The sequence below is a fragment of the Hylobates moloch genome, unplaced genomic scaffold, assembly GCF_009828535.3.
Source record: "Hylobates moloch isolate HMO894 unplaced genomic scaffold, HMol_V3 SCAFFOLD_23, whole genome shotgun sequence".
NCBI lineage: Eukaryota > Metazoa > Chordata > Mammalia > Primates > Hylobatidae > Hylobates > Hylobates moloch.
The window spans coordinates 41,498,097-41,509,285 of record NW_026652298.1 but is presented as its reverse complement, the minus strand read 5'-3'; the positions used below and the strand labels follow the sequence as shown (position 1 = coordinate 41,509,285).

The window sequence follows — 11,189 nt, the reverse complement described above, 5'->3', positions numbered from 1 at the left end:
CACGGAGTTGGCTCTGTCTAGTCCTGGGATATCTGGGGCCCCCGCTCCTCCCGAGACCCTGCTCCTCTGTCCCCGGCCCCACCGCCACCCACCTCTCTGGCTTCTGCTGCCCCAGCCCTGGGGTGGCCCAGGACAGAGGCCCACAAGAAGGACCCTCGTGGGCAGGAGTCCCCCACAGCAGGCAAGGGGTCCGTGCCCACCCCCTCAGCTGCCCGGAGTCCCCACTGGCCCAGCCAGCAGCCTCCTCACCACTTGAAGCACCCCGCGAGCAGCTCCAACAGGGAGGTGGTGAGGGAAAGGGGGGGGCGTCTGCAGAGGACTCAGGCTCCTACAGCCAAGACCCTGCCAGGTGTTGGGCCGGGGCCACTTGGGGGGCTGCTGTGGGGACCTGGAGGAGGCGGCTGGCAGCAGGTAAGGGGAAAAGATTCGAGCGTCCTGCAAGCAGCAGGGAGGACTGGCTGGGCAGAACACACAGCCCTGGTGTGGGGCAGACCCTGGGGGCAGCTGTCGGGGCTGACTCCTCCTCACTGTCACTGACTGGCCCCTGCCCAGCCCTCCCCTCCCTTCTTTGTGCAGGCCTCTCCCCTCCCCCGCATCGCCTCCTGGGCCTCACCCCCACCAACAGCACCATCTCTCTGGTGTATCTGGTCTGTGCCGGCCCTGTGCCCCCACGGTGCCCTCTCCTGGCCCCTCTTGTTGGCGCTGCTGGCCACGGTGGCCTTCCCGGGGTGGGCAGTGGCGAGTTCTCACTTAGGAGGCATCCCTGTCAGAAGCACTTAGTGTACAAATTAGCCGTGGCCTCCTCGCCTCCTTCCACAGCTCTGGGCTCCAGGCTGACTCTCTCCCGCCTGCCCGGGGCGCACGGCTGCCCAGTGTGGACCCCTGGCTGCCTGCCCATGTCCTAGCAGGAGTACCCGCTCCCCACTGGACGGCCAGGACTCCCCCAGGACCCCGACGTAGCCCTGGGCAGGGGTGGCCATGGCAGGCCGAGGGTGCTCAGTGAGGTTTGGGGGGTGGGAGGCCAAGGCCCAGGACCTGGATCTACCCCCAGAGTGGCCGGCCCTGGTGCTGAGGGCTACGGGGGGGCTGGACATGGGGCCCCACCACCCCACCTGCCAGTTGGAGGCCCCGCCACCCCGCCCGCCAGCCCGCCTGCCACTCAGGCAAGGAAAATCATCTGTGACAGGCCCAGGAAGGCCGGCCCCGGGGGCCGCAGAGAGACGCACACAGCTCCTCTTCCCAACATATGGCTGCTGTCGGCCCCGGGCGCTGCTGGCCAGTGCCAGGCTCGGGAGCCGGTGAGGGCTCGAGCAGCCTGAGCCTCCCGTCCCACCCGCCTGGCCGGCCGCCCCCGCTGTCAGTCTACATCCCAGCCTCCTGGGACGGGGCTCACTCCCACCACAGCAGCTCGGCCCTCCAAGGAGCGTCCCGTACCCTCATCCATCCCAGAGGCTCAGGACACACAGAGGGTCAGCCCGGCACCCGGCCCAGGGTGGCCAGTGACCTGGCACGTCCATGAGAGAGTGCAGCGTGTGGGGAAGGGCCCAGCTGGGGTCTTCCAGAGCCGGGCGGCGAGTGGGGAGGGACTCTGGTGTGGACTCTGGGACGGTCAGGGCTGCTTGGGAAGACTGTCCCCGGTACAGCTGCATGAAGAGCGTTCAAGCCGGAAGACTTCTGGAGCCCCCATTCAGGCGCCTCCTCACAGGGCCCCTTTTCCCTCAGGTGGACGTACCCAGGGACCCCAGAGCTCCGCAGGCTCTTCGTGTGCCCCCCACACCCTTGGGCCGTTGTCCTGGGTGCTCTGGCCCACTCTGTTGCCCAGCCCCCTCCATTCTCCCCCGGCACCCCCACTGTGTGCCCGGCCGTCAAGGCCAGCAGCCTCAGGCTGGTGCCGAGGGCCCTCGTGTGTCCATGACCCCTTCAGCCTAGGCCAGGCTGCTCCTCTCAACCAGGGGTCCTTGAGCGGGCTGCAAGGAGGAAGCCCCCAGGAGGCCTGTGCTCTGTAGACCTGGGGTTCTTGAAGTGCTCAGGGTGGCCCCAGGCCCTGGGCGTCCGTTACTGAAAGGACAGACATCAGCTGTGGCCGGACACCTTGCAAGGTACCGACCCCACGTGGGGGCTCCAACCTGCTGCCGCTGGATAGATTGCCCCGGTCTCAGGACCTGTGTGGGGCCTCCAGCCTGGGTCCAGCCCTGCCACTGCCCTCACTGCGCGGGTGCAGGCGCCCCGGTCCCTGCACCTGTCCCGACGCTGGCTGTGTGTCGATGCTGAGGGGATGAGACAGGCCTGCCCCTGGGCACTGGCCATGCAGAGCGCTGCCTCCGCTGCCTTCCCTGAGCCCAGCTCTCCGTCCTGCCCGCGAGCCCCCGGCACACAGTCCCAGGGTTAATGGAGGTGACAGGCAGGCAGCCGTGGGCAGACCGGGCAGAAGAGGTTAATGGCCAAAATGAGCTTCTGGCTGGAGGCAGAAGGAGGGGCCATGGGGGTCCCCATCCCACCCTGCACTGGGTCTGGCTAAGGAGACATCAGGACACCCACTAGCATCAGAGCAGAAGTGCCCGGAGACTGAGCAGCCCACTGTACATTCTGCAGATGGGGGCCGTGGGCCAGGAAGTTGGTGGGGGGGGGCCACAGGTGCCAAAACAGAGTCCCAGTCACTGCCTCAGGAAGCAAAGGCCACCTTTCCAAACCCAAAGTCAGCCCAGTGTGCCAGGGCTGGGCCCCGGCAGGTGGATCATGGCCACAGTGAGCAAGCCGATGTGCCCAGGGGGACCTGTGGTTGGGGGGTGCTGGCACTGAAGACCCATCCTCGCCTGGCTGTTCGTGATGGGAACAGTCATCTGGGCACCCAATGTACTGGCCTCACATGCCCCTCACCCCCACCTCTTGCACGGCTGAATCTCAGGACTCCCACCAGCAAGTGCAGGGCCCCCTCATCCTCCCTGCCAGAGTCCTTCCAGGAGACCAGAAACACGTCCAAGTCGTGCCCTGGGCTCCTCTCAGGGCTGCCCCTCTTCTCTTCTCGTGCAAACTTCTGCAAAGGCCCGTCGGTGGTGAGGGGTGCAGGTGCTCCTTCAGCCTGCTCAGCGCTAGACACGGCCTTGCTGCCCCTCTGGGGCTCCTTGGTCCCCTGAGCTTCACTGGGCTTTATTTCCTGCATGCTGAGATCCAGGTGCCCCAAGACCAGGCCTGGCCGCTCCCTACTTTCCTTCCCCTGGACGATGGTCAGAGCCTCCAGCCAGTTGGTCTCCTGTGCTGTCAGCTGTGACCTCTTTCAGACCTTCAGAGTGGTCAGTCTCGGGCTGGCCAGGGAGGGACTACGGGTGTCAGGGTGACCTTGGACCCTAGCCTCCCAGGGCAGTGCTCAGCTGAACACGTCCAGAGTAGAGGCTATGTACAGAAGCAGCCGGCTTCCTGGCCCCCGCTCTCCACGGGGCTGCTGGCGTGACGGCAGCCCAAGCTGTCTCCCGGCCTGGAGCTGCCTGCACGGTCAGCTGGTCAGCTGGGCCAGGCCAGGTGGGCAGAGAGAAGGCTGGCATGCTCTGCCGTCCACAGCACCCCTCCCAGTCGCCTGCCCCACCCCAAGGACTTCCCTCAGACGGGCGTGGGCGGCTGCGTCAGGGAAGGTGGCATGGAGGCAGGAGGGAGACGGAGCCCCACGCCCACCGTAGAACCAGGGGCTGCTCCTCACGGACCCTGGGTGTGCTCCGCCAGGGGCTCCGCCAGCAGCCGGGCGGGGGCCACAGAGATGCTGCTGAGCTCTCTTCTCTGCCCCATTCGAGGGGTGACACCCAGAAGCCCCGTGGGGCCCTCCCTTCTTCCCCAAGGCACCCCGATCCTCACCTGAGCTGGGGACAGCCCCGGAGCCCGTGGCTGAGCCTGCAGAGAGCCCCAGGTCCTGGGGAGCCATGTGGGTTGGGCTCCCTGTGCCGCCTCAGTCAGTCGGGAGTAGCACGCTCCCCTCTGGCTGGAGACCCCCGCCCACCACATGTGTCGGGTTTAGGACGTCTCCCCTCAGCGAAGTCAGGGGCTCTGCCCTAGCCATGCCTGTGTCCGCGTCTGGGAGGGAGCAGGCCGGTCAGGCGAACCTCCCCTAGGACCCAGCTGAGCAGTGGGGCTCCAGGCCTCTACGTTCTGGCAGCTCAGGGAGCTGCTTGGAACTTGGTGCAGCCGGGGAGGGGCCGGGAGCAGCCCTGGCCCCGCTTCTCACCTCCACCGCCCCAGGTCCTCTCAGGAGGGGACTCCGGTGGGGAGGGGGTCTTTCAAACAGCAGGGAAGTGCGTGGCCTGGTGGGGCAGCGCTGAGGCACCTCCCACGGGAGCCGGGAGTGAGGGCTGGAGGGGTCCGCATCCAGGAAGGGGGAGGGTGCCTGGAGACCAGCCCCAGGTGAAGGCCATCAGCCGGCAGGGCGGGGTGCGAGGGGCCGGTCCGGGCAGCCTCCTGTTTGGAGGAAAAGAGAACGGAGGGCAGGGCTCGCCCAGGGAGGGCAAGGAAGGGAGCCCGGCTCCGCTGGCTCAGCCCGCGGCACCCCTGTCCTGGGGCTCAGCCCCCCGGGGCCCCGGCTTGGGTGCGCCGGCGGCTGTCAGGGGCCAGAGCCCTGATGGATAAGCGCTGACGGCCCCTCTCCCGCGCCCCACGCCGCTGACACCCATCACGCCGCGGCGGGGACCCGGGAGACCTGGCGGCCTCTGCGCACCCCCGCGGCAGCCTGCGGGCAACGGGGGCGGGAGGCGCCGGGCGCCCCTGACTCGGCTGCACACCTGCGCCGCAGTCCGCTCTCCGGGCGCTGCCTCCCGGGTTCCCGGCCGCTCCACCGGGCGCCCCGAGAGCTGAGCCGGTCCCGGCGCACGAAGCCGGTGAGTGCGAGCCAGGGGGCGGCGGGGGGAGCGCGGGAGGCGGGGGCGCGGGGTTCGGGCCGGGGGCTGCTCCTTCCCTCCCGCCGCGAGCGCGGTCGGAGGTCGCAGCGCCCCCCGGAGCCCGGAGCCCAGGCGCACGCGCGCCCGCCTCTGCCGCCAACTTCGGGAGGTGCGAGCGGCGTCGGGGGGACGCGGGCGGCGGCGGAGGCTGCGGGAGTCGCGGGACCGAGGGACTCGAGGGACCGCGGACCCGGGGGATCCGGCTCCCGGCGCCGGGCCTCAGTTTCCCCCACGGGAGCCGCATCCCACCCCCAGAGCCCCAGCGAGTCCGCGGGGTCCGAGTCGCGGCCGGCGCGGGGCGGGGAGGGGCGGGAAGTTTGCGCCCCACGCGCGGCCTCGCAGGCTTGGCGGCTCCGCTCCCGGCCGGGCGCAGGTAGGAGCGGCGGGAGCCGCGGGGGCGGCAAGTTGGGCGTCGCGGGGCCGGCTGGACGCGGGGCGAGGGGGCAGCGGTTGGCCAGGAGTGTGGGGGGCGCGAGGGGCTGCCGGGTCCCCCCACACCCTCTTCTCGGCGTCCAGGAGCAGCGCGAGGGGAGGGAGGGCCGCCCTCGGGGGCCAGGCGGGGAGGGCAGGCGCCGGGTCTGGGGTCTGGGGCAGGAGCCTGACCTCGCGCTCTCCGCACCCGCCTGTGTGGGGCGCCCTGCGTTCCCGGGGGGCGGGGGGGGCAGCAGGATCTGTGGGTGGCCGGTCAGGGTCCCCGGCTGCTGGGTGCCCCCTCCTGCCCTGGAAGAGGGGGCTGTGCCCCCCGTGCCACCGGTTCTCCCCCAAAGGTGAGTGGGGCCGTGTGTCGGGGCCTGGCACAGGGCTGCTGGCTGCCCGGGGAGCGATTGCCGGGTCCGGCTGGGACGCGCCTGTGAGTGCGTATGCCTTTGTGTGTGCGTGTGGCTGCTGTCCGGGGCGGTCTTTTGCTCTGTGTACACACGCCAGGTGGGTGCCAGGTATCCTCCGGGTCCCCATGGGGTCAGCAGCTGCCGAGACAGCCCCTTGGACAAGCCCCTGACCCAGGAGCCCCCAGTCCCTGCTGGGAGGCGGGATGGGTTGTGGCATCAGTCGGCACAGCTGTGTGGCTCCCAGGGCTGGGTGATCGATGGCCCGGCACAGCCGCCTCTGTCGCCGGAGCGCCCACACCCATTTGTCATCCACATGGGTGGGGGGCGGCGGGCAGGGAGAAGGGGCCGCCTCTGCACCCACCACCCAGTCTAGGCCGGGTCTGCAGCCCCTCAGGGAGCCCCAGGCCCTTTCCTGGCCCAGCCCCTGCCTCCCAGCCGCCACCCTGTCTCAGCCACATGCCAGCCGGTCAGCCTCTGCCTGCCCCCGCAGCCCGTGACCCCCCTGCAGGGCCCCAAGCCTTTGGACAAGTGGACCTCTCCAGCCCTGTTGGTCGTCCCCCCAACGGTACCAACACAGTGTTTTGGGGGCAGCAGACAGCAGTGCCCCAGCCCTACCCTGCTCAACCCACTGGCCATGCATGACCACGGGTGCAACCCCCAGCCAGGTCTGCGTGTGTCCTGGGGAGTCGGTGTGTAGGGCCTGTGTGAACACCTGAGTGCTGTGTTGGAGTGGTTTGGAAAGCCCCCGACACCTGGATGGGTGATGAGTGTGTTATCACGGACAAGCAGCCGTGTCCACCACGATGGGGTGTGAGGTGTGTGCAGCCAGGGCCCCGCACTTGGTGGCAGACTCCGTTCTGAGCTTAGGTGGCACAGAGGTGGCTTCTCCGGGCGCTGGGTGAGGGCTCTGTGTGAGCCTGTGGGCTGTGTACACACGCCTGAAGCCCGTGTATGCAGGCGTGCTGTGCACCCCACACAGGCGCGTGCTGGGGCGGTGGACAGCCCAGGTGGCAGCCCAGATGGAGTGTGGCGTGCATACCAGCACCGTGTGGGGTGTGGGGAGGAGCGGGTCTTGGCTGAGTGTGGCCGCTGCAGGCTCGGCCGCTGACCTGCCCGAAGCCACCCAGATGGAGCTGGGCTGAGCAGGTGGCTGAGCCGTGGGGCCATGCTGGGACGTCCACTCCCCACAGCCTGGCCTGGCCCCACATGAGACTGACCCCCTCAGAGACCCCCAGTGCCCACCTGACGCCCTGCTGGAGCAGGCTCGGTGCTGCGTGCAGACACACACGCACACAGACGCACACACACATGCACACATGCATGCACACACACATGCACACATGCGCACACAATGCACACACGTGCACACGAACACACACGCACACAGGCACACACATGCACACACAGGCACGCACACACACACACGTGTGCACACACGCACATGCACGCACACGCACACATGCACGCACACGCACACATGCACGCACACGCACACATGCACACACACAGACACACACAGGCACGCACACACGCAGCATCATCCCACACAGACCCTTCTGTTGGTGTGTCGTCTCAGTGCCCTTTCCTAGGCTTTGAACAGGGGCAGGCAGATCGGCAGGGGCCAGGGTTGCTGGAGGGAATGAGACCAGGAGGCTGACGTCTACCCGAAGTGAGCCCTGGTCACGCTGATTCTTTTAGCCACTCACATGCTGTGGGGAGATGGGTGTGGGCTGAATTATCCTAGAAATTGGCCAGCAAGCCGGCCTGGCCTCAGGGGTGGGGATTTGTGTAGGGTCAACTGATAAAATAAAGGACCCCTAGTTAAAATCGAATTTCCAATAAACAATGAGCACCTTTTTAGTGTGCCTTTCCAATATTGCCTAGGCTACACTTAACACTCAGAAATGACGCGCTGCTGATCCGCGTCAAATACAGCTTGCTGTCCTGGACTTTTTTTTTTTTTTTTTGGTGCCCTGAACTTTGCTGCCACCCTGGAAGTGTGCATGGGGAGGAGCCGAAGGATGGGGCTGGGGAGGGGCGCGTTGCAGGGCAGAGGCGGTGGGGAGGGGGGCACCCAGGCTCCTGTCCCCTGTCCCTGGAGCTTGGGGAGCCCTGGATGGAGAGGGGTGGGGAGTTAGTCAGAGGCAGGCTTGGCACTGACTGTGGCCCCATCTACAGGTGGCCATGGTGCCCGGTCCTGCCCCATAGCAGGCTGCCATGTCGCGGGAGGCGGGCTCATGCCGCGTGGGCACAGGGGCGAGGGCGCGGTCTCGGAAGCCCAAGAAGCCACACTACATCCCGAGGCCCTGGGGCAAACCCTACAACTACAAATGCTTCCAGTGCCCCTTCACCTGCCTGGAGAAGTCGCACCTCTACAACCACATGAAGTACAGCCTCTGCAAGGACTCCCTGTCCCTGCTGCTAGACTCCCCAGACTGGGCGTGCCGCCGTGGCTCCGCCACACCCAGGCCCCGCGCACCCACCCCAGACCGCCCTGGGGAGTCCGACCCCAGCAGGCAACCGCAGGGAGCACGGCCCGCAGGTGCTGCCCCCGCGCCTGACCTCGTGGTTGCCGATGTCCGCTCCCTGCACCGTGGCGGAGGCCCCAAGCCCAGGGCCGAGGGGTCCCCAGGGCCACCACCTCCTGTGGCTAGGGCCACCCGGAAGGGTCCCGGCCCCAGTGGGCTCCTGCCTGAGTCGTGGAAGCCGGAGATGGGAGGGGGCCCAAGGGGCGTGGGTGCGGGGGACCTGGCCTCAGCAGGCCCTGAGGGCAGCGTCCCCTGCTATCCCCCGCCTGCCCCAGGGGAGTTCCCTGAGGCCCACAGCCTCCACCTGTCTCTGCTGGGCGTCAACTACCCTCTCAGCCCGGGCCTCTTCTCCTACTTGGGGCCCTCACTGGCCGCTGCAGCCCACGTGCCCTTCCTGGCCTCGGCCAGCCCCCTGCTGCCCCCGGCCGCGGCCTTCCCAGCCGTGCAGCCCCCTCAGCGCCCCACCCTGGCCCCCCGCCTGTACTACCCACTGCTTCTGGAGCACACTCTGGGGCTGCCAGCAGGCAAAGCTGCCCTTGCCAAGGCCCCTGTCTCCCCCAGGAGCCCCTCTGGGACTCTGGCTCCTGGCCTGCTGAAGGTGCCGGTTCCAGGGCTGGGGCCCTGGCCCCGAGTCACCCCTAGGGACCCAGGGCAGGAGGGGGAGCTGGAGCGGGCAGCCCAGAGTGACCCCAGGAGGAGGCTGTCCCTGGGAAGCAGGCTGGAGCTCCCAAAGGCATCCCCCAGCCTGACGAGGTTCTGTTCCCGGAGCAGGTGGGCGTTTTGGGCTCCCGGTTCCTGGGGTGGATGGAGGGGCTGGGTGGCTGGGCATGGCGGCTGGCATGGTGGCTGGGGGTCCATCCTGAGCTCAGTCACTGGGAAAGTGGGCTCCAGGCCACAGAGGGGAACTGAGACCCGAGAGCCAGCGCGGGGGTCCTCAGGGTCTCCAGGAGAGCCCAGGCTCTAGGCTGGGGCCACAGGGCAGAGGCCATGAGGGGAGTGGGGCAGGGGCCGGGGGCGCTGTGGGGGCAGTGCAGCCTCCTGACCGGCTTCCACCCCACAGCCTGCCCACCGGCTCCTCTGCAATGCTGTGGCCTGAGGACAGGAAGCCAGGCGGCCCTGAGACCCCCGGCCCTGAGGGCCCCCTCCCCCTGCAGCCACGGGGCCCAGTGCCGGGAAGCCCGGAGCACGTGGGTGAGGACCTGACCCGGGCCCTCGGTGACTACGCCAGGGTGGAGCAGCGCCTGGGACAGCTGGGGCCTGCGGGGGGCCTGGCCCCGAGACCCCTGCGGGAGCAGCTGGGCAAGATCCGCCTGGAGCTGCTCACCATTCACCAGGCACTGGAGCGGGCCGTGAGGCCGCCAGACGCACCCCTCGACCTCTCTGTGAAACGCGCACCCGCCAAGGGGCCCCAGGCTCTTGGAGAGGCGTGGGGGCAGCCCGAGCTGGGTCCCATGTTGACCGGGGGTACCCCCGAGCCACCCAGCATGCTGGGCCCTGCAGCGCCCCAACCCTTCTCCGGCCACACCACCAAGTGTGAGGCCGACTCCAGCGTCCCACCCCCAGGGCTCCCCCTCCCAGCCCCAGATGACTCTGTCATTCCTGGCAGTGGCTGGGGCACCTGTGTTGCGACGGGTTGTTCCCAGACCCCTGAGGCTGTCTGTGGCCTGCAGAGCCCCCAGGGCGCCGAGGTCTGACCTGCACCTCCTGAGGTCTGACTGTCTCTGCCTGCAGCGTGCCGGCCCTTCTCCTGCAGCCCCTGCCCCTCACCTGCCCCAGCCCCGTGGCCAAGGCCTGGGACCTGCCCCGCCTCCGCATGCATGTGGATAGACCCCCACGGGCCGTGGCCAACGCTTGTCCCTGGGGCCACAGGAGGTCACAGTTATTTATTGATCACAATTGTGGACATTAAAACAGGAACTGTGTTCACACACACCGTCTGCGCCTCCTTCCTTTGGGGCCCTAGTGCAGCCACCTGGACACCCCCCTAAGGAAGTGTCCTGGCCTGGGAGTCCTGGGTGGTCAGCAGTCCTGCCGGGCCTCTGTCTTCAGACTCGGCCCTCTCCTGTGGGGCTGGGGTCTGGGGGTGAGGCGGGACATGGGCGACGGGAGCTGAGCGAGGAGAGGTGTGTGGTCTGGGCTGCTTGGAGTGATCCGGCCTGTGTCTTGGTGTGTCATGGGTGGGCACGGACCCCTGAGCATCCTCTAGCCTCCAAATCCAGCAAGGCAGCACTCATATCAGCTCTCTTGCGGTTAAACGGTGGCCCCGGGGCTCTGTGGCTGGAGGCTGCTCACCCAGCGTGGGCTCTGCTGGCCCCTGCCAGCCCCTGCAGCCGTGATAGGTATCAGCCTTCACAGCTCACTGCCTCCCTCCCAGCAAGGCCTGGCTTGGCCCTCCCACGGGCAGGGGATGGGCAGGCAGGGAGGGGCGCCCAGGACCCCACAGCAAACCACTTCTCTCCTGGGAGAGCTGGCCACGCCCTCCACGCCCACCCTGGAATGGGCTCTGGAGCCCACATTGCCCTCCCCCAGGAGGAAAAGCAGTTCCTGCCTGCGTCTAGCCGGGCTGGGGCCAGTCCAAGCAGGCTGGCAGCGGCCCCATTAACTACCAGGGAGATAGCATCAGCCCCGACCCTGCCTCCGGGCAGCTGGAGCTGGGGTGCTGCCTGGCCAGGCGCGGAGTGCTGTGGGGACAGGTCCCAGCTGGGCCCCTCTACCCAGAGGCTTCCAGGAGGGGCTGCAGGGGGCTCTGGGCATCCAGGAGCTGTTCCCAAGTCCCGCATCTGAGGGAGACTCCCTGTCCTCAGCCCCTGCCCCCTGTATGTCCACTGCACCCCATATGTCTACTGCACCCCATATGCCCACTGCACCTATGTCCACTGTACCCCATATGTCCACTGCACCTCATATGTCCACTGCAC

The 11,189-nt window shown here is 68.1% G+C and overlaps 1 protein-coding gene across 3 annotated transcripts; it reads left to right on the top strand.

Annotated features, from left to right (window-relative positions):
- The first annotated feature begins 4,128 nt into the window (after positions 1 to 4,128).
- PRR35 (proline rich 35) lies at positions 4,129 to 10,199 on the top strand. Of its 3 annotated transcripts, none has more exons than XM_058434193.1 (3): positions 4,129 to 4,224; positions 7,922 to 9,042; positions 9,332 to 10,173. In XM_058434193.1, the coding sequence occupies exons 2-3, from the start codon at positions 7,961 to 7,963 to the stop codon at positions 9,963 to 9,965; spliced, it is 1,716 nt and encodes a 571-aa protein (XP_058290176.1). In that variant the 5' UTR covers positions 4,129 to 4,224; positions 7,922 to 7,960; the 3' UTR covers positions 9,966 to 10,173. The 3 variants fall into 3 exon arrangements, with proteins under 3 accessions (XP_058290176.1, XP_032001301.1, XP_032001302.1); XM_032145410.2 differs by lacking the exon at positions 4,129 to 4,224 and adding an exon at positions 4,232 to 4,856; XM_032145411.2 differs by lacking the exon at positions 4,129 to 4,224 and adding an exon at positions 4,897 to 5,289 and having other exon boundaries at positions 9,332 to 10,199.
- Positions 10,200 to 11,189: the final 990 nt, after the last annotated feature.

What these genes read in the sequence shown, in the direction of transcription:
- PRR35 (XM_032145411.2), top strand. Translation starts at nt 7,961, where the DNA reads ATGTCGCGGGAGGCGGGCTCATGCCGCGTGGGCACAGGGGCGAGGGCG. An exon ending in AGGTTCTGTTCCCGGAGCAG is followed by an intron (nt 9,043 to 9,331) that starts GTGGGCGTTTTG and finishes TCCACCCCACAG; the next exon opens with CCTGCCCACCGGCTCCTCTG.